Source organism: Corythoichthys intestinalis, chromosome 9, assembly GCF_030265065.1.
Source record: "Corythoichthys intestinalis isolate RoL2023-P3 chromosome 9, ASM3026506v1, whole genome shotgun sequence".
In the NCBI taxonomy this organism is placed as follows: Eukaryota; Metazoa; Chordata; class Actinopteri; order Syngnathiformes; family Syngnathidae; genus Corythoichthys; species Corythoichthys intestinalis.
The window spans coordinates 56,661,148-56,682,090 of NC_080403.1; the positions used below are offsets into that span (position 1 = coordinate 56,661,148).

The 20,943-nt window shown below is 39.0% G+C and overlaps 1 protein-coding gene across 4 annotated transcripts in view; it reads left to right on the forward strand.

The window, feature by feature from the left end:
* cpne5b (copine Vb) overlaps positions 1-20,943 on the forward strand; it is a 276,730-nt gene that overhangs the window by 92,374 nt on the left and 163,413 nt on the right. For 3 of the 4 annotated variants that reach the window (XM_057845330.1, XM_057845331.1, XM_057845333.1), the window contains exons 4-5: positions 12,665-12,768; positions 20,493-20,532. In XM_057845330.1, coding sequence (XP_057701313.1) covers positions 12,665-12,768; positions 20,493-20,532 — 144 coding nt within the window. Of the gene's footprint in view, positions 1-12,664; positions 12,769-20,492; positions 20,533-20,943 lie in introns of those variants that run through there. The other variant, XM_057845332.1, reaches the window with a different exon arrangement.

Consider the following 20,943-nt stretch of genomic DNA (forward strand, 5'->3'; position numbering starts at 1 on the left):
TCATAAAGCTGGAATAATCTCAGACTGGTTTCTTGAACATGACAATGAGTTCACTGTACTCAAATGGCCTCCACAGTCACCAGATCTCAATCCAATAGAGCATCTTTTGGGATGTGGTGGAACAGGATCATGGATGTGCAGGCGACAAATCTGCACCAACTGTGTGATGCCATCATATCAATACGGACCAAACTCTCTGAGGAATGCTTCCAGCACCTTGTTTAATCAATGCCGCGAAGAATTGAGGCATTTCTGAAGGCAAAAGGGGGTCCAACCCAATTACTAACATTTTGTACCTAATAAAGTGGCCGGTGAGTGTATATGTGTATATTAGGGGTGTGTATTGCCTAATATCTGGCAATTCACAGGTCCACAGCAAATCAGTTGACTCCATCTAAACCAGGGGTCCCCAAACTACGGCCCGCGGGCCGTCCCAACATTTGGTCCGGCCCCCTGAACTTTTTGAAAAAAAATTTTTTTTTATTTTATTTTTTTTATTTTTATTTTTTTCAATAGTGTTATTTATTTCCTGGCTTTTTCTGTGGAGAACCCAGAGAGGGTTATTTGGTTATTATCTAATTAATAGTGTTATATTATATTATATTATATTATATTTATATATTATTTATTTATATATTATTTTATATTATTTTATATATTATTTTATTTTATTTACTTTTGTTCCATGAAGAATCCAGATAGGGTTATTTGATTGTTACGGAGACCCCCGGGTGCCAGGATAGGAAAAAAAAAAAAAAAAATCATAACTAATCTGTACCCACAGATTACTAATCTGTGGGTACAATTTAGTAACTGTGGGTGCAGGGCTCCGTGGATTGTGGCTTTCTGAAAAACAAAGAATTTTTACATTTAGGCACTCCTGCAATCGTCACACTTTTTCTGTTACAAACTGACCCCGGCCCCTCATTAGAGAGGGTTAAGTCATGTGGCCCTCACAGGAAAAAGTTTGGGGACCCCTGATCTAAACCTTTCCTCTGCCTCATCTGATATTCCAATGCAGTCGGATAATAAATCTGATACCGATATCAAACCAATATATGCGGTCATGCACTTAACGTGTTTTTGCTAATTGTATTGTGATGCCCCACTGGATGCTTTGTATAAATACAGTGTATAAATATAGATATACAGTATACAGTGCCTTGCAAAAGTATTCGGCCCGCTTGAACCTTGCAACCTTTCGCCACATTTCAGGCTTCAAACATAAAGATATAAAATTTTAATTTTTTGTCAAGAATCAACAACAAGTGGGACACAATCGTGAAGTGGAACAAAATTTATTGGATAATTTAAACTTTTTTAACAAATAAAAAACTGAAAAGTGGGGCGTGCCCCCTTGCGTTAATACTTTGTAGCGCCACCTTTTGCTCCAATTACAGCTGCAAGTCGCTTGGGGTATGTTTCTATCAGTTTTGCATATCGAGAGACTGACATTCTTGCCCATTCTTCCTTGCAAAACAGCTCCAGCTCAGTGAGGTTGGATGGAGAGTGTTTGTGAACAGCAGTCTTCAGCTCTTTCCACAGATTCTCCATTGGATTCAGGTCTGGACTTTGACTTGGCCATTCTAACACCTGGATACGTTTATTTTTGAACAATTCCATTGTAGATTTGGCTTTATGTTTTGGATCATTGTCCTGTTGGAAGATAAATCTCCGTCCCAGTCTCAAGTCTTGTGCAGATACCAACAGGTTTTCTTCCAGAATGTTCCTGTATTTGGCTGCCGTCAATTTTAACCATCTTCCCTGTCCCTGCTGAAGAAAAGCAGGCCCAAACCATGATGCTGCCGCCACCATGTTTGACAGTGGGGATGTTGTGTTCAGGGTGATGAGCTGTGTTGCTTTTACGCCAAACATATCGTTTTGCATTGTGGCCAAAAAATTCAATTTTGGTTTCATCTGACTAGAGCACCTTCTTCCACATGTTTGGTGTGTCTCCCAGGTGGCTTGTGGCAAACTTTAAACGAGACTTTTTATGGATATCTTTGAGAAATGGCACTCTTCCATAAAGGCCAGATTTGTGCAGTGTACGACTGATTGTTGTCCTATGGACAGACTCTCCCACCTCAGCTGTAGATCTCTGCAGTTCATCCAGAGTGATCATGGGCCTCTTGGCTGCATCTCTGATCAGTTTTCTCCTTGTTTGAGAAGAAAGTTTGGAAGGACGGCCGGGTCTTGGTAGATTTGCAGTGGTCTGATGCTCCTTCCATTTCAATATGATGGCTTGCACAGTGCTCCTTGAGATGTTTAAAGCTTGGGAAATCTTTTTGTATCCAAATCCGGCTTTAAACTTCTCCACAACAGTATCTCGGACCTGCCTGGTGTGTTCCTTGGTTTTCATAATGCTCTCTGCACTTTAAACAGAACCCTGAGACTATCACAGAGCAGGTGCATTTATACGGAGACTTGATTACACACATTTGGATTCTATTTATCATCATTGGTCATTTAGGACAACATTGGATCATTCAGAGATCCTCATTGAACTTCTGGAGTGAGTTTTCTGCACTGAAAGTAAAGGGGCCGAATAATATTGCACGCCCCACTTTTCAGTTTTTTATTTGTTAAAAAAGTTGAAATTATCCAATAAATGTTGTTCCACTTCACGATTGTGTCCCACTTGTTGTTGATTCTTGACAAAAAAATTAAATTTCATATCTTTATGTTTGAAGCCTGAAATGTGGCGAAAGGTTGCAAGATTCAAGGGGGCTGAATACTTTTGCAAGGCACTGTATATATATATATATATATATATATATATATATATGTATATTAGGGCTGTCAAAATGATCGCGTTAACGGGCGTTAATTAATTGTTTTAATTAATCACGTTAAAATATTTAACGCAATTAACGCATGCAATGAATGACCCGCTCGCATAGTGCCTCAAATAGATCACAATAAGGCCTTTTATGGACATTAAGAGTGAAGAGAATGCCACCGGCCGCTTGGGGGCAGCGCCGTTCCATACTCATGTTATTTTTTCTAAACGTGGGAGAATTAGTAGCTGTGAGACATCTATGCTGTATTCACAACGCAATGCAAATTGCTATTTGTGCTCCACACATATTTCGGTAAGTTTTCTTTCTTTTAGTGGCAAATATGTGTCTCTTGTTGTATTTTGGGTAAGATATGTACAGATACAGTGGGGAGAATAAGTATTTGATACACTGCCAATGGGAAAACCCATTGGCAGTGTTACAATAAACAAATACAGTACTGATGTACAGTATGCTGTATGTATATATCCGTCGTGTGTCTTATCTTTCCATTCCAACAATAATTTACATAAAAATATGGCATATTTTAGAGATGGTTTGAATTGCGATTAATTGCGATTAATTACGATTTATATATGTATATATATCTTCTCCAAAGCCAAAGTTCTCTTGCAGACTTAAGAACTGTCCCCCAGGATTAGGCTTTATTTTTCAGCTTTCATTCTGACGTCTATCATGCTGAGAAACATCCCCACAGCATGAAGCTGCCACCATTGGGCTTCACAGTGGGGATGGTGTCTTTTTGGTGATGTGCAGTGTTTGAAAACTTGAAAGCCACTGTTAAAAAGAGCTCCTATTAGATCTGGACTTCAGTTTGCCAAAAACTCCATGGTCAAGTGGAAAAACATTCTTTGGTCTGATGAGACCAAAATTGACGTTTTTGGCCATCAGACAAGACACTGTTTGGTGGAATTCTAAACACTCTACATTCCAATTTTTTTGCTGCCAATTGGCATTTTTAACAGTGGACATGTCTTCAAGTGTTTCAAAACTTCAGTTGCATAAGTAGAAAAAAAAGATGAGAAACAACATCATATGTATTTATACCATCAAATCAACCCCCTGTACGCTTACTTATGTGTTTACTCGCTAAGAACAGATTGCTGTGTGGGCTGACTTTCACATTCTGCTGAAGGGTTGTTGGATGCCTTTGTTGAATGTATATACACTATACATGTCAAAATTAGATCTGGCTCTATGCTCTTAAAAGGTTGATTATGACTATTATGGCTTCTAAACTCATCATGAGCTCACAATGTCATTAATAGGGAACAAAATGTGACTTTACTCAGTTATGACGGCATCTGCCACCACAATAGAATCATTTTAATTGGCAATTATATCGCTATTAACAGGTGGCTAACTCGGTAGGACGAGATTAGAAAGCAGATTGGAAAAAAAACTAAGAAACTCATTCAGTCTATATACAGTGTTATCACTTAAACACACACACACACAAATCAATTTACACTAGGAATCGCTGCTCGCCCCCCAGTCAAATTGGATTGGACATTATTGCAGTCAATTGCAGTTTATACTTAAAAATAAATAATTTTAAAAACCCTCCTTTTTTCACCCGATTCTGATTTTCCAAAAACAAACTTGTAACCTGATGATCTACGTGTTTATTTTCTGCAGCTAAAATAATTATTTTGTTTGTTTGTTATAGAAAGACCGATTATTGGCTGGGCCGATTATCGGAAATTTGACATACAGTATATTGGTATCGTTTTTTTTTTTTCTTTTTCTTTTTTTTTTTTAATACAATTGGCCAATATGAAATAAATCAATTTAAAACTGGCAAAAAAAAAGGTTTCCAACCAGTCTTTTTTTTCGTCAATGATGACGGTAATGAAAATATTTCCTTGACAAACAATTTTTTTCATGACTACCTAGCGATGACGAGCTAAAAACGCGTCGCCGGATTTAGGTTGAAAAGGTAACAAAAGCTGTACCGCATTCAACCAGGAAGGATTGTCTCAGGAGTAATTTGTTCGAGGATTCAAGGTTTCTATTGTATTTTTCGTACCATGCATGCATTTTGAAACGTTTCGAGAAAAAAAAAATCAATAGGAGAAATTAGCTGCTACAACATTGGCATTATACAGTGCCTTGCAAAAGTATTCGGCCCCCTTGAACCTTGCAACCTTTCGCCACATTTCAGGCTTCAAACATAAAGATATAAAATTTTAATTTTTTGTCAAGAATCAACAACAAGTAGGACACAATCGTGAAGTGGAACAAAATTTATTGGATAATTTCAACTTTTTTAACAAATAAAAAACTGAAAAGTGGGGCGTGCAATATTATTCGGCCCCCTTGCGTTAATACTTTGTAGCGCCACCTTTTGCTCCAATTACAGCTGCGAGTCGCTTGGGGTATGTTTCTATCAGTTTTGCACATCGAGAGACTGACATTCTTGCCCATTCTTCCTTGCAAAACAGCTCGACCTCAGTGAGGTTGGATGGAGAGTGTTTGTAAACAGCAGTCTTCAGCTCTTTCCACAGATTCTCGATTGGATTCAGGTCTGGACTTTGACTTGGCCATTCTAACACCTGGATACATTTATTTTTGAACCATTCCATTGTAGATTTGGCTTTATGTTTTGGATCATTGTCCTGTTGGAAGAAAAATCTCCGTCCCAGTCTCAGGTCTTGTGCAGATACCAACAGGTTTTCTTCCAGAATGTTCCTGTATTTAGCTGCATCCATCTTCCCGTCAATTTTAACCATCTTCCCTGTCCCTGCTGAAGAAAAGTAGGCCCAAACCATGATGCTGCCACCACCATGTTTGACAGTGGGGATGGTGTGTTCAGGGTGATGAGCTGTGTTGCTTTTACGCCAAACATATCGTTTTGCATTGTGGCCAAAAAGTTCAATTTTGGTTTCATCTGACCAGAGCACCTTCTTCCACATGTTTGGTGTGTCTCCCAGGTGGCTTGTGGCAAACTTTAAAGGAGACTTTTTATGGATATCTTTGAGAAATGGCTTTCTTCTTGCCACTCTTCCATAAAGGCCAGATTTGTGCAGTGTACGACTGATTGTTGTCCTATGGACAGACTCTCCCACCTCAGCTGTAGATCTCTGCAGTTCATCCAGAGTGATCATGGGCCTCTTGGCTGCATCTCTGATCAGTTTTCTCCTTGTTTGAGAAGAAAGTTTGGAAGGACGGCCGGGTCTTGGTAGATTTGCAGTGGTCTGATGCTCCTTCCATTTCAATATGATGGCTTGCACAGTGCTCCTTGAGATGTTTAAAGCTTGGGAAATCTTTTTGTATCCAAATCCGGCTTTAAACTTCTCCACAACAGTATCTCGGACCTGCCTGGTGTGTTCCTTGGTTTTCAATAATGCTCTCTGCACTTTAAACAGAACCCTGAGACTATCACAGAGCAGGTGCATTTATACGGAGACTTGATTACACACATTTAGATTCTATTTATCATCATCGGTCATTTAGGACAACATTGGATCATTCAGAGATCCTCACTGAACTTCTGGAGTGAGTTTGCTGCACTTAAAGTAAAGGGGCCGAATAATATTGCACGCCCCACTTTTCAGTTTTTTATTTGTTAAAAAAGTTTAAATTATCCAATAAATGTTGTTCCACTTCACGAATACTTTTGCAAGGCACTGTATTTCGCAGTATTTACGTAAAATAACATCTAACTGCCCAGTTTTTTGCTTTTAACCAAGAATCGAGACTGTTTTACGTCCATATCCACAAAGCATTCAGGGATTTAAGCATTTATTAACAAGAATTTTCATCGTAAAAAGCCCTATGTGGTGCTAAGGCGGCGCCACTATGGCTAAAAGCTAGCATCACATTCGACATATTTACGTAAAATAAATGCTAACTGCCCGTTTTTTTGCTTTTAACCAAGAATCGAGACTGTTTTGGTTATAATTAATCTCCCAAGACATGTTTATAGCTTGTTATCGTCATGAAAAATTGTCAATGAAATATTTTCGTTATCGTCACCGTTGACGAAAACAACAATGATACGAATTATATAGCACGGTTACATTTATTTGATTTTTCCTTCACTGAGTCGGCACGCGCGTTGATGTCGACCCATAGTGAGGAAAACAGATATGTGTGCGGACATGGTCAGGGGTGTCAGTCAGAGACTTGCCGCCAGATTCTCATTAGCCAGCCCCAGCAGCCCAGCAGTATCTAATGAACTCTGGAGCTTGGCATTGTCTCTGCCACTCAGCAGGGAAATCACATTATGGAGCTCATCCTTGCCATCACCTGCCTCATCACTAGCATGTGCTCTGTGTCTCATCAACACCTCGGGGCCTTTCAGTGTCTGGCTAGCTTCTGCATCGTCTATTCTTACTCACTCCAGCAGTTTAATTTATTGTTCATTTGCCAGAAAAATATTATCTTTGCTTTCAAATGGATATTAAAAAAAATCTTTTCGGGAAGTCTTGTTTTTCATCTTTTGTGCTTTTTTAATTATGTTGGAGGCTATGATTTCTTTCATTGGGGTTGATCATTTTGTTTTGTGCGACTTATTTCTGAACATCATTTACCGTAATTTCCCGAATATAAGGCGCACCCATGTATAATGCGCACCCCAAATTTACTTGTAAAATCTAGGGAAAATTATTGTACCCGTTTATAACGCGCACCCTAATTTTAGCACCAATAAATAGAAGAATACAAGAAAACAGAGCTCGTGTACAGGTACAGAAATGTCATTTTACTGAATGGTGAAACGTCGCACAAGCATAGCATATTGGTAGTTCCAAACATTACCATAAACTGACAATATTTACGGTAATAATATGATTTGGCAACTTCTCCAACTTACCAGAATCTAGGAGAAAACAAAACAGATGTGACTTTTCTTTTAAAGGCTGCTGTATAACTTGCTTGTTTCATCATGATGAATAAATGTTTCCTCCATGGATTGATACTGTAAAATGAAAGTGAGAACGTAAGTCGGAAATCCGAGAGCGCTCATCGCTGTCGACACGGCAGTAACAATAGGAACTATTGTTATTTGGGTTTGAGTTTCCCGAGGGACAGATATAGTTGACGGACACACACAGGAAGTCTGTGTTATTACGTTTGTTATGGTCCGAGTTGCGGACCTGCAATAAACGTTGACTCAAATGAGTTCAAGAAACTAAATTCTGTGCTTTATGGAGAGTGAAAAAAGCAGAATTTAACACAGACGAAATCATTCGGCCGATCAGAGTGAAGTATTACCGAAACAAAATGATGACGTCACATACTGTAATGGTGGGCAACGGATCGGAGCATACGTTTCTTCAACACAACGTGGCCGTGTCAATAAAAAAAAATCGGTTTATATATATGTGTGTATATATATATATATATATATATATATAATATACAGTGGGGAGAACAAGTATTTGATACACAGTCAATGGGAAAACCCATTGGCAGTGTATCAAATACTTGTTCTCCCCACTGTATGTATATATATATATATATATATATATATATATATACATACAGTGGGGATATGTATATACTGTATAAATATATATGTCTCCATCTATGTACCCATTTATAATGCACACCGTGATTTTACAAGTTGATATTCGGGAAATTACGGTAATTCCATCTGTTTCAAAAATTCCTGTCGTTGTGTTCAGTCTTATTACATTTGATTTCATTTTGCATAGCAGGAGGTTTTATTTAATTATCATTATTATTATCATCATGTGATTAACTTAAGAAACTTACTTAAGAACTTAAGAAATCGGTTCTTTAAAAAAGTGACACTTGGACAGTCAGCAAATCCTTCTAGATGCTTCAATGACGAGAACCAATCATCGGCCCAAGCTGCGTTCCATTATTCCAAACGCGCGCACTCCTTACGTGTCCATGGAGTGCTCGGAGAGCCTTTGGTTGCATTGCAAAGCTGCGAAAACAAAAAGCAGGCCTTATCCACAGCGGGGCAGACCAGAGCACAGCATACACACTTGCCTGTATTTGCCAGCAGATTGAATTTGGTGAGTAATGGTTTCAATCGTTTTCACATTTTGCGATATAAAAAAGTTACTGCCATTCGTTGCAGCTTGCGTTGAACACTGCCAGAGCTAGCCAAATCTCCCATGAAAAAAACATAGCTCCGGTTAAATTGGCGTCAAGCTTGTGTATTTAGCGGCAATATAAACGAAGAAACACACTGTTGAGTCAAATTAAGCGGCATGCTCTCGGATGGAGGGGCCGCCTCGCATCGCTCACGTCGTCCGCCTGAGACGCGTTATTTTCGGCTGGGACTTGAGCTGACGGCCGGTGTCGGCACAACACCGGCCCGACGAGTGGTGGGAATGAGTCCTGCTTCTTAAAGCTTTTCAGAAATACAGGGATCCCTCGTTTTTCGCGGTTAATGGGGACCAGAACCCGCCGCAATAAGTGAAAACCGCGAAGTAGCCCCCCCCCCATTTTTTTGTGCGTGTTCAATGTATTTATTCAGATTTTACATTGGAAAAAAGATACATATATACAAGACATGTTTTTTCACTTTTTTCCACCAAAGTATCATTTATAAATGGTTTTCAAGCACTTCAAAATGTAAGAATTATGATAAGTTTTAAACATGTTACTGCCCCACCGAATTATTTTTAAACAAGAATAAAGTAGTAAGAAAATGCTTGGCTTTATTAAATGCTTCATAGTGAGTCTACTCAAACCCTCTCAGGCTTTGGTAAACGGTGATTGACACATGTGCAAAGTTTTTCTTTTTATATATATTTTTTTGTTTGAAGCAACTTATTTGATTGAATAAAAAAGACACAAATGTCCTAGCCAAAATGTGGCCCAAACGCAAAACATTACTTCAATGGAAAAATTTCTTTCAATCACGAAAAATAGTTTTCAAATGCTTTTTTTGTCTCAAATTTATTTTTGCAATCAAAAACGTTTTTTTTTAATTGAAGTGACTTTTTGGGGATTAAAAGTATATACTGTATTTTGATTGAAGCAACTTTGTTTTTGATAGAAGTAACTTTGTTTTTTGATTGAATAATAAAAACACAAATCTACCTCCATCGTTATTGAGAGAGAAAGAAATTAAGAAAACTTTAACACTAAAAGCCACAGGGGAGTCTGTTTTTTTTTTAATATTTATATTTCATTACATAGACATGCCTCGTAGGGAAAGGAGATTGAGGGATAAAAAAAGGAGTTGGATGAGGCTGCTAAAAGGCAGTGGATACCTCATCAGCTGGGTGAATAGCAGACCTGGTAAGAACAAGTTTGCAAGCATAGTCGGGTATTAAATACAATTATAAACACAATTACAATGTTATTTTTATATAAGATTTTATGTCATTGCTTTATTAATCATTAGGTGCTAGTTAAGTATGGATAATAATGAAATAATAGTTTTGAGAAAACTGTGCTGTTGGTGGCTCAGTGACCATCTGATGTGGTTTGTTCTCAGATGAACAAGTTGAGGAAGGAAGTTTTGATGCAGAGGTTGAAGGAAGAAAAGAGGCAGACTGACTGAATCACAGCCAGAAAGTGTTGATGACAGTTTTGATTTCTATTCACTCTTGCCCCCTCCCAATTAAAGTATGTCACAGTCGCAGCCAATTATTATCTAAAGCTGGTTAAAATTGAAGTTATGTTGTTTTAAGGTGTATTAAATACTTGTTCATGTGCCCCTTTTGATCTACGAGCACCCGCCCCTCCACTGGTCTCTGCACGGCCCTGCTGAAACACAGTGTTGGTCGACAGAGCTCAATATTTTGTTGAGGTGTACAGTGTACTGGAACATATTTCCTCCACACCCTTCTCACCTTTTTAACCCCTGACCCATTTCCATGCCTGCTGTACTGTCATGCAGCTCCATCAACTCTTCAACAGTTAAACCCAGTCTATCACAGTGCACTACGTTTCATCACCAATGACAATTTCTACACTCATTGTACCCTTTATCAAAACGTTAGTTGGTCCTCACTACAGTCAAGAAGAAATATCCATATCATGTTATTCATCTATAAGGCTTCACCGTGCAAACTTCCGAATTTCCTCACATCCTGTCATTCAAATCCAGTAACTACAAAACACGATCATCTAACTACTTAACCCTAAACATTCCATCCACTCGCACTAATGTTGGCAGAATTGGCTTTAGCTACTATGCTCCTCTTAAATGGAACGAATTGCAAACCACTCTTAAACTACAGTCAATCATTCATCTAGGTGATTTTAAATCTCTTTTGTCTGATGTTTTGACTGATTATTGTAACTGTTTCCTTTAGTGTATTTTGTGTTGTTTGATATTTGTTAATGTTTCTTTGTCCTCAGGCCTCTCTTGTAAAAGAGATATTAATCTCAATGAGTCTGCCTGATAAAATAAAGATAAAAAAATAAATAAAAATTTGGTGAATGCGGGTCAGGGCTACATTTCTCTCCAATATGAACCTTATTAATTGATAGGCTAAATGATTAATGCAAAATAAATCTGTATTGACCTATACTAACTTTTACACTGCAAATTTATAACTTCTTAATCTGATATATATTTTTTTATATACCTAATCAAATAATTTTCTCCATCTTTTTTGAGTGTTAAAGGCTAGTTAACAAATTAATGCATCAGATTCTTCCACTGTAAGTTAATATTACTATTTGTTCGTATTGAGCCCATACATCTGCAAGTTGGTCATCTTTCACCTAAATCAAGAAAAAAAATCTTTCAAATAATGTTTTGAACAATATTCTTGAATTAAGAACATTTCTGACAAGCAAGTTTTTCTTTTAAGATTTTTAAGATTTAATATACAAACATTTTGCTTAAAATAAGTCTGTTAAGCTTATTTTCAGCTAGCTGTTTTTCTTTGTCTTCATGAGACAGACAGGCGGTGATGAAGGAAAAATTTACCCCGTCTGCCAATGCAGCCGCAGCCACAACAGCGTCATCTCTCAGTTCAATAGTTTAGTTATGTGTAAATAAATTGTTACTTTGCTATCAAAAGCTCTATTTGTCTTTTTTTTTTTTTTGTCATTTTGTAGAAGTAAAACTTTATTCAGATGTTTGGGATGTCACAAAAGCAAAAAATAGCTGTGTTAACTTTGACTTTAACACAGCTATGTGTTAAATGAAGTGTATGCTTTTAGAAGAAGCTCGATTTCTCTGTTTTTTCATCAGAAATTGGAAAATTGCTCAAACTAAGCTTTTGTCTAATGCTGATATCTACAGAATGGAAAAATATATGAACTTCTTTTCCTGCTGAAAGAAGAGAGTCTAATCTTTCTTTTGGTGGGTTCCATGTTTATATAGCAATAGAACAGAATTTTCTGTGGGCCTTGCAAAATCTGTCAAAATCCAGCGAAACGGCCGGGAGCGAAGGGGGTTGCTCTGGTGAAAATGGCCGGGAGTGAATGAGTTAATAACAACATCTGGTATGACGATGAAGTGATGTATCGTGTAATTCATCATACGCAATGTGTGTTTTCGCTTGCCTTTTTATCATGTTTGACACATTTGACAGTGAGATTCCCGCTAATGAGGAAGGCTCTATAACAACTTCTCACCTCCCACTCTCACTACTTTTCAACTTTACCCCATTCTATACTTTCTTCAGCCACTCTTTCCCCCCTAATTCTCTCTGCAAGCCATGTCTCTGCCCCTTTATCTTTCCTCATTCCCTACGGGGGGGGGGGGGGACTTATCCCGCTGTAATTAATGTGGGAGAGGTTTAGGATCAAGACGTCTGGAAATATAACCCTGGCTTCCTTTTCAACGTGTTTAATCAGGGCCTCCGACTACCAAGGTGTACACATGTGACGAAAGGGAAGCTCACATTTGAAATGGGGTTTTAGACTCATCTTTGGTCTCTTCTGATAACAGTTCATCTGTCTTTTTTTTTTTGCAGTTTGGCAGAACCGAAGTGATAGACAACACCCTGAACCCCGACTTTGTTCGAAAGTACATCTTGGACTACTTTTTTGAAGAAAAGCAGAGTCTTCGCTTTGACTTGTGAGTGTGTATTCATTTAAAGACACTTGAGAACTGCAGGTAAGAGGGATAGACTGGCTTTGTTAAGCATCCAGTCTTGCCCGTTTCTATCCTTGTGCCTCTTCCGAAGGTGTGAAACGTTCGATAAAACGGTTCCACTCATCTACAGTGGCCAGAGGCTAAAATCCTGCATGATGTTCGGTTGCGCCTGATTAATGTGTAGGTGAAGGTTTAATTAGTAAATAACATACGCACCATTTCACAAGCTTTCATTGCTTTTAAATGATATGCAAATTGCATCAGAGCACCACTGATGATTATGGATGAAGAAAAAAGGGTCAGACAGACCCAAACCATTGCCCACTGATCGTAAAATCTAGGCTAAGATCCTTTTTAGGCTCAATATTTTTCCATAGAGCATTTCTATGTAAGCCAATGATATTTCACGATTTGATTTTAATTAGGGCTGTCAAAATTAATGCGTTAACGGGCGGTAATAAATTTTTACAATTAATCACGTTAAAATATTTAACACAATTAACGCGTGCGCGGAACGACCCACTCAAGCATTGCCGCGAACAGACTACAATGCAGGTGTTACCGGCACCCGCCAAGGGAGCCGCTGTTATTTTCAATGTGACCGGCATTGTCAGATTGAGCAGTGAGGAAGAAAGTGGTCGAGCGAGAGAGGGAGCGAGAGAGTAGAGAAAGTGCGCACTTAGCGCAGGCCCGAGTGCTGCGTTCCCCACATGCTTTTGTTTTGTTAGTAAAAGTATTCACAAAAAGCCATCTAATGCCTCTCGGTGTTTATATGTTCGCCGCCGTCTTCCTCAGGAAGTAATCGGACAAACCGAGCCATCTGACAACAATGAGCCAACATGATTCACCGGTCCAAAGGGGTCCATAGCACTACCAATTTCCTAGCAGGATGAATTGGTAACGCAGACATTTATTGGAGCCGCGCTATTCAATCGGTTACACAGTAGCATATCTCCCACAATTGTTATAACAATTTTGGCAAGCAACATGGGGAAGTATAACTAGAGATGATCTTTAACTTAACACCATGTATTGTACTCAACGCAGAGAAGATATATCCTTTGCAGCAACCACTGAGACTCATGGTTGCTCAAATTCCCATCATGCATTTGGGCAGTTAAGAACATTTAAATCGCTACAGTATCATTTAGTGAAAGCACAACAAAAATAATATACCTATCTCTCAAAAACAAAATAATGTTCACAAAAAGAAAAGCGCTCAATGCAAAGAGATCTGGCATTCACAATCAAAATAGCTATGCAAAATAATACGCTATTCAAACATTGTTTAGCTAAAAAAATACACTAGATGGCAATATTTAGTCACAATATACAAACTATTGAAATTACTATAACTTGTACTCACATTTATCTTTTATGAATTAAGTCTTTCTATCCATGGATCCCTTTCACAGAAAGAATGTTCATGTTAATGCCGTCTTGTGGATTTATTGTTATAATAAACAAACACAGTACTAATGTACAGTATGTTGAATGTATATATCCATCTTATCGTTCCATTCCAACAATAATTTACAGAAAAATATGGCATATTTTAGAGATGGTTTGAATTGCGATTAATTGCAATTAATTACAAATAATTTTTAAGCTATAACTAACGCGATTAAAAATTTTAATCGTTTGACAGCCCTAATTTTAATTTTTACGATCCCAAATTCTTACCCATGAAAGTATATCAAGCACAAATATGAATATAACAATTCTTTGTCATGATTCAATCGTTTCACACCACCATACAGGATTGTGACCCCGAATAAGGCGATTTTGATAGTTATTGTTACAGCCTTACTGTATAGCAGACAATTGCTTGAGTCACTGTGATCTGGCAAAGTCTAGTGGCTTACCTGTTGTGGGCAAGTCAATTTGAGTCAAGTCATAATGTTATGTCGAGCCAAGATGAGTCGAGTCTCGAGGTCATGTTGAGTTGAGCCAAGTAACAAGGTAGTGAAGACAAGTCGTGTCAAGTCACTATGATCCAAGACACAATCAAGTCCTGGGTATTACCTGTTGTGGTCGAGTCGAGACACAGGGTTGTGTTGGGTCAAGTCGTGTCGAGTCATAAGGTTATGTCATGTCTCTAGGTCCCGAGTCTTACCTGTTGTGGTCAAGTCGATTCGAGTCATGATAAAGTCGGGTCGAGTCTCGAAATGATGTCGAGTTAAGCCAAGCCACAAGTTTGTAAAGACGAGTCCTGTCAAATCTCTATGATCCGAGACACAAGTAAGTCCTGAGTCTTAACTGTTGTGGGCTAGTCAAGTTGAGTCAAAAGGTTATGTCGAGATGAGTCTCAAGGTCATGTCGAGTTGAGCCAAGTCACAAGGTTGTAAAGACGAGTCGTGTCAAGTCTCTATGATCTGAGGCACAAGTAAGTCCTGAGTCTTAACTGATGTGGGCAAGTCAAGTTGAGTCACAAGGTGATGTCGAGATGAGTAGTCATAAGGTGATGTCGAGTCGAATCTCCAGGTCATGTCGAGATGAGCCAAGTCACAAGGTTGTAAAGACCAGTCGTGTCAAGTCTCTATGATTCGATTGGGTCAAGTCGTGTCGAGTCATAAAGTTATGTCATGTCTCGAGGTCCCGATTCCTACCTGTTGTGGTCAAGTCGATTCGAGTCATGATGTTATGTCGAGTCGAGTCATTAGGTGATGTCAAGTCGGGTCAAGTCTCGAGGTGATGTCGAGCTAAGCCAAGCCGCAAGTTTGTAAAGACGAGTCCTGTCAAATCTCTATGATCCGAGACACAACTCCTAAGTATTAACAGTTGTGGGCTAGTCAAGTTGAGTCACAAGGTTATGTCGAGATGAGTCTCGAGGTCATGTCGAGTTGAGCCAAGTCACAAGATTGTAAAGACGAGTCGTGTCAAGTCTCTATGATCCGAGGCACAAGTAAGTCCTGAGTCTTAACTGTTGTGGGCAAGTCAAGTTGAGTCAGAAGGTTATGTCAAGATGAGTAGTCATTAGGTGATGTCGAGTCGAATCTCCAGGTCATGTCGAGATGAGCCAAGTCACAAGGTTGTAAAGACCAGTCATGTCAAGTCTCTATGATTCGATTGGGTCAAGTCGTGTCGAGTCATAAAGTTATGTCATGTCTCGAGGTCCCGATTCCTACCTGTTGTGGTCAAGTCGATTCGAGTCAAGATGTTATGTCGAGTCGAGTCGAGTCAGTAGGTGATGTCAAGTCGGGTCAAGTCTTGAGGTGATGTCGAGTTAAGCCAAGCCACAAGTTTGTAAAGACGAGTCCTGTCAAATCTATGATCCGAGATACAAGTAACTCCCGAGTCTTACCTGTTGTAGGCAAATCAAGTCACAAGTTTATGTTTAATCAAGTCGTCATAAGAGTATGTCAAGTCTCGAGGTCCCGAGTCTTACCTGTTGTGATCAAGTCACAATGTTATGTCGGATCCAGTCATAAGGTGATTCCGAGTCAAGTCTCGAGGTCATATTGAGTTAAGCCAATTAACAGGATTGTAAAGAAGAGTCATGGCAAGCCTCTATGAACCGAGACACAAGTCCCAAGTCTTAACTGCTGTGGGCAGGTCAAGTTGAGTCACAAGGTTATGTCGAGTCATAAGGTGATGTCGAGTCGAGTCAAGTCTCGAGGTCATGTCGAGTTGAGCCAAGACACAATGTTGTAAAGACGAGTTGTGTCAAGTCTGATCCGAGACACGAGTAAGTCCTGAGTCTTAACTGTTGTGGGCAAGTCAAGTTGAGCCACAAGGTATGTTGAGTCAAGCGGAGTCGAGTTATAAGGTTATGCCAAGTCAAGTCTCTAAGTCCCGAGTCTGACCTGTTGTGGTCAAGTCAAATCACAATGTAATGTCGAGTTGAATCATAAGGTTATGTCATGTCTCAAGGTCCCGAGTCTTACCTGTTGTGGTCATGTCGATTCGAGTCATGATGTTATGTCGAGTCATTAGGTGATGTCAAGTCGGGTCAACTTTCGAGGTCATGTCGAGTTAAACCAAGTCACAAGGCTGTAAAGACAATTCGTGTCCATCTCTATGATCTGAGACGCAAGTAACTCCCGAGTCTTACCTGTTGTAGGCAAGTCGAGTCACAAGGTTATGTTGAATCAAGTCGAGTCGAGCCATGAGGGTATGTCAAGTCTCGAGGTCCTGAGTCTTACCTGTTGTGGTCAAGTTGAGTTGAGTCACAATGTTATATTGAGTCAACTTTAGTCAAGTCATAAGGTTACGTCTCAGGGTCATGTCAAATTAAGCCAAGTCACAAGGTCGTAAATACAAGTTGTGTTCAGTCTCTATGATCCAAGACACTAGTAGTCCTGGGTCTTACCTGTTCTGGTCACGTATAGTCAAGTCACAAGGTTATTTCGAGTCAAGTCTTGAAGTCCCGAGTCCCAGCGGTTGTGGTCGAGTCGAGTCACGATGTTATGTCGAGTCGAGTCAAAAGGTTATGTCGAGTCAAGTCTGGTTGAGTCTCGAGGTTATTTCGAGCCGAGTCACAATGTTGTAAAGACGAGTCGTGTCAGGTCAAAGGTTGTAAAGACAAGTCAAGTCGAGTCACAGGTTAGTCAAGGCCTTCACTGTTGTTCCCCAGCCCACTCACAAAGCACTCAGCGTTATCGTTGAGGGAAACCTTACTGTCAATGTAAAACCAGCCAAAAAAAATCCGCGATATGGTCTGAAGGAATAAACCAGCACTAAGGTGTTCATTTATCTTTTCCAACATTATGTTTCATCATTCAGACAAAGCTATGTAGGAAAGGCTACGTTACAAGAATGAAAATGTAAAATACTGGTGTTTAACACATATTTTTAAAAATTGTTTAACATTTCAGGTGAGGCAAAGTCCTTGTGCTAAGAAATAGCACACATCAAGTGCTTGAAAAAAAAGAAATTTCAATACCATCCATTTATTGAATTTATTCGTCAAGGCCTTGCATGAACTAACAGTTACGCAACTATGGTATTTTTCATTTATATATCAAAATGATAACATTTTTAAAGAAAATACAAGCAAGAGATTTTACACACTACCAAAGTAAACATTTGTCTTTAAACCTGAACCAGTAGGAAAGGAGTGCATATATACATTGTTGGCGTTGGATCTCGACCTTGTACTTTCAACGCCGCGCATTCGTTTTCTGTTCTGGAGGCTTTACTACAAATGGAGTCGACACAAAAAGGCTGAGTCTCAGGGTGCAGTCAAACAACAAACACAAGTTTTAATGAATGAAGCACCCACATTAAAGCATCTGACTCCAATATATACCTCACATTTTACAATCTAGTGGGCGTTTTCTTTACTCATTCAAACCATTGGTCAACAAGGAACAGTTCTGGGGGATGTCTTGTGACCTCCCCTGCTTAGATTAACAAAGACTTGAATAGACTGTGGGGGTTCATGTTACACCTTTATAATCTTCAAAGGACTAAGATAGTTTAGCTTACTCTTGTGATAACAAATGGTATATGTTAAAACTAACAAGAATGTGAATGCTTGATTGCTTAGACTAAGAATAAAAGACTACATAATGCATAGAAGTGAACATATAAATGTAAGTACATAACGACATCCATTTCATTCAGAGCTTGTTGTTGCACTTGAGAAACACAAGATTTGATGTTCCATGAGGGAGAGCGCAACAGGTGGGAACCAGACTCTGATCCACTTACTTTAGTCAGCTTGTCCAGTCTCGCATCATTGCCTCACGAGTCAAGTCGAGTCTCGAGCTATTACCTAACAAGTCGAGTTGAGTCTTGAGTCTCGTGCATTCTCGGCTTAATCGAGTCAAGTACGAGTCTGCATTTTTATTTCTTCAAGTCTGAGTCGAGTTGCGAGTCATCAAATTTGCGAGCCCCTGTGACTCGAGTCTAATTGTCTGCTGTACAGTGTATTTTTGTTGTTCTAATTTCAAATCGCTTTTACAGAATTTTCACTTTATCTAGTATTACCCTAATTTTCGGACTATAAGGCGTACCTGACTATAAGCCGCCACCCACAAAATTTGACACGAAAACTGCATTTGTTCATAGATAAGCCGCACTGAACTATAAGCTGCAGCTGTCCTCACTGTATTATAGGATATTTAGACCAAGAGATATTAACCGGTAACAGTTTATTTGACAGTGGCTTTGTTAGACCGTCATAAGACCAAATGAACCACTATGAATCTTTGAACCAATTGGCTGCAAAATAAAGCTTCATTTGGTCATCTCTGCTCTCTTGGAGGAGACAGTCAACCTCTGCTGCCACCTGCTGTCAACACTATTGTCGTCCAATGTGCCTCCTAGCATGCATTGCAGCACTACAGATGTAAATAACAATCAAAACTCATGTTGTTTGCTAATTATTTCTTCAGTTACTGTTCCAGTTGTTTCATTAATTGCTTGGTATGGTATTTGGGAACACTTTATTTGACAGTGGCGCCATAAGACCATCATAATTAAGACATGACACTGCCATGACCATTAATGAATGCTTTTGACAGATGTCATTTTGTGTCATCGGGCAAATTATCTCACTTTTGAATGGATGTAAAAGATCCGAGAAGAAAATAACTTGGTTGGTGAATGGCCATGATTGTGTCATCATGTCAAAATTATGACACTCTTATGGTAGGGTGACCAAACGTCCTCTTTTGCCTGGACATGTCCTACTTTCACGTAGTATCCTCGTGGTCCGGGCAGGTTTTATAAATTCATAAAAATGTCAGTTTTTTATGATTTTTCACAGGATCGATTTGAAGAGAATCCCTCCGGCCGCTGGGTGGCAGCAGTTGACATGGCTCCTACTAGAGGGGAGGGAAGGAGTAGTTGTTCTTGTTTTTGTTGGCAGTTTACCCCTATCATGAGGCATTACCGCCATCTACTGGGTTGACGATTTGGCCACAATGCCTGCCCAGTTGTTAAGTTTTTAACGATAAATACGCAAATAATGGCAACTATTGACTTCTGTCGGAGCTTTGACTGTAAAATCCCATTTGGTGTCGCATCGTTGCGCTGCCGATGATTGTAAACTTTTCTAGCAAACTTTGATTTTTGCCTCAGCTAGCTATCAGTAAGCTAAACCATGCTAGGCATTATGGGAAACGTAGTTTTGAACTGCTACGTTTGGAAACATGCTGGTTGAATAGTTTGTCAGTTTACTTCGGTTATTGTTTGTGTGCAATCTAGAACATTGAATGAGAATATCAATTGAATGGGAATAACAATTTGTCAAGGACAATTGTCGTGATAGTAATTTATAAAAATGTTTAGTTGGCACATAGCCTACTGCATGTATGTGTATTGATTGGACTACATTTCCATGGGTCTGCTTTATATATGTATATATATTATATTTTAGTCATTATTATTTAATTTTTTTATTTTCAAACTGCATTTTCCCATCTAGAGCGAGGGGGGCACACTTTAAATATATTAAAGTGATATAGACATCTTTGAGTGAACTTCGAGTAAAATTCAAGTATCTTGAGGCCAGGCTGAGTGTTCTCTTTTTTGGAAATCAAAATATGGTCACCCTGTCTTATGGCAGTCTTATGACGCTGTTGTCAAATAAAGTGATATCTATTAACCCAAATAAATCAATTAATAAGCCGCACTGGATTGTTAGCCGCAGGATTCAAAATGTGTGACAAAAAGTAGCAGCTTATAGTCGGAAAATTACAGGTAATTACAATTGTATCCTGTGAAAACAGCCATTTTGCCTTTGGGTTTCATTTCAGGTATGATGTTGACTCCAAAAGTCCAGACTTGTCCAAACATGTGAGTGCATAATGTACTTTGTTCTCTTTATGTGCTACTTGACACCACAGATAAGTGCCGACCAGTTTTGGCTGAATTCCAAATTTCTGCTCGCTAACACGCATGAGTCCAAATAAAATAGTGCATGTTAAGTTGAAGTGTGACATGAAGCTGAGCAGACTCGTTATCTGTGGTGTTTCCATTTAGAAGCTGTGTATTGCCTGCTGCTACTTGATGGAATAAGGCAAACCCTTTTCTAATGCTTGGTTCGTAGCAATATCCAAATACAATTACGTGATTGCTTTTTTCTTTATCATGTAAGCAGTTTTTAAAAAAAAATGTATTCACTTTTCTGTTTATAGTGAGTCATTAAGAGCATTCCAACAACTTTCAACCTTGTTCGACACTTTTCACAGTGACTTTACAGACGCT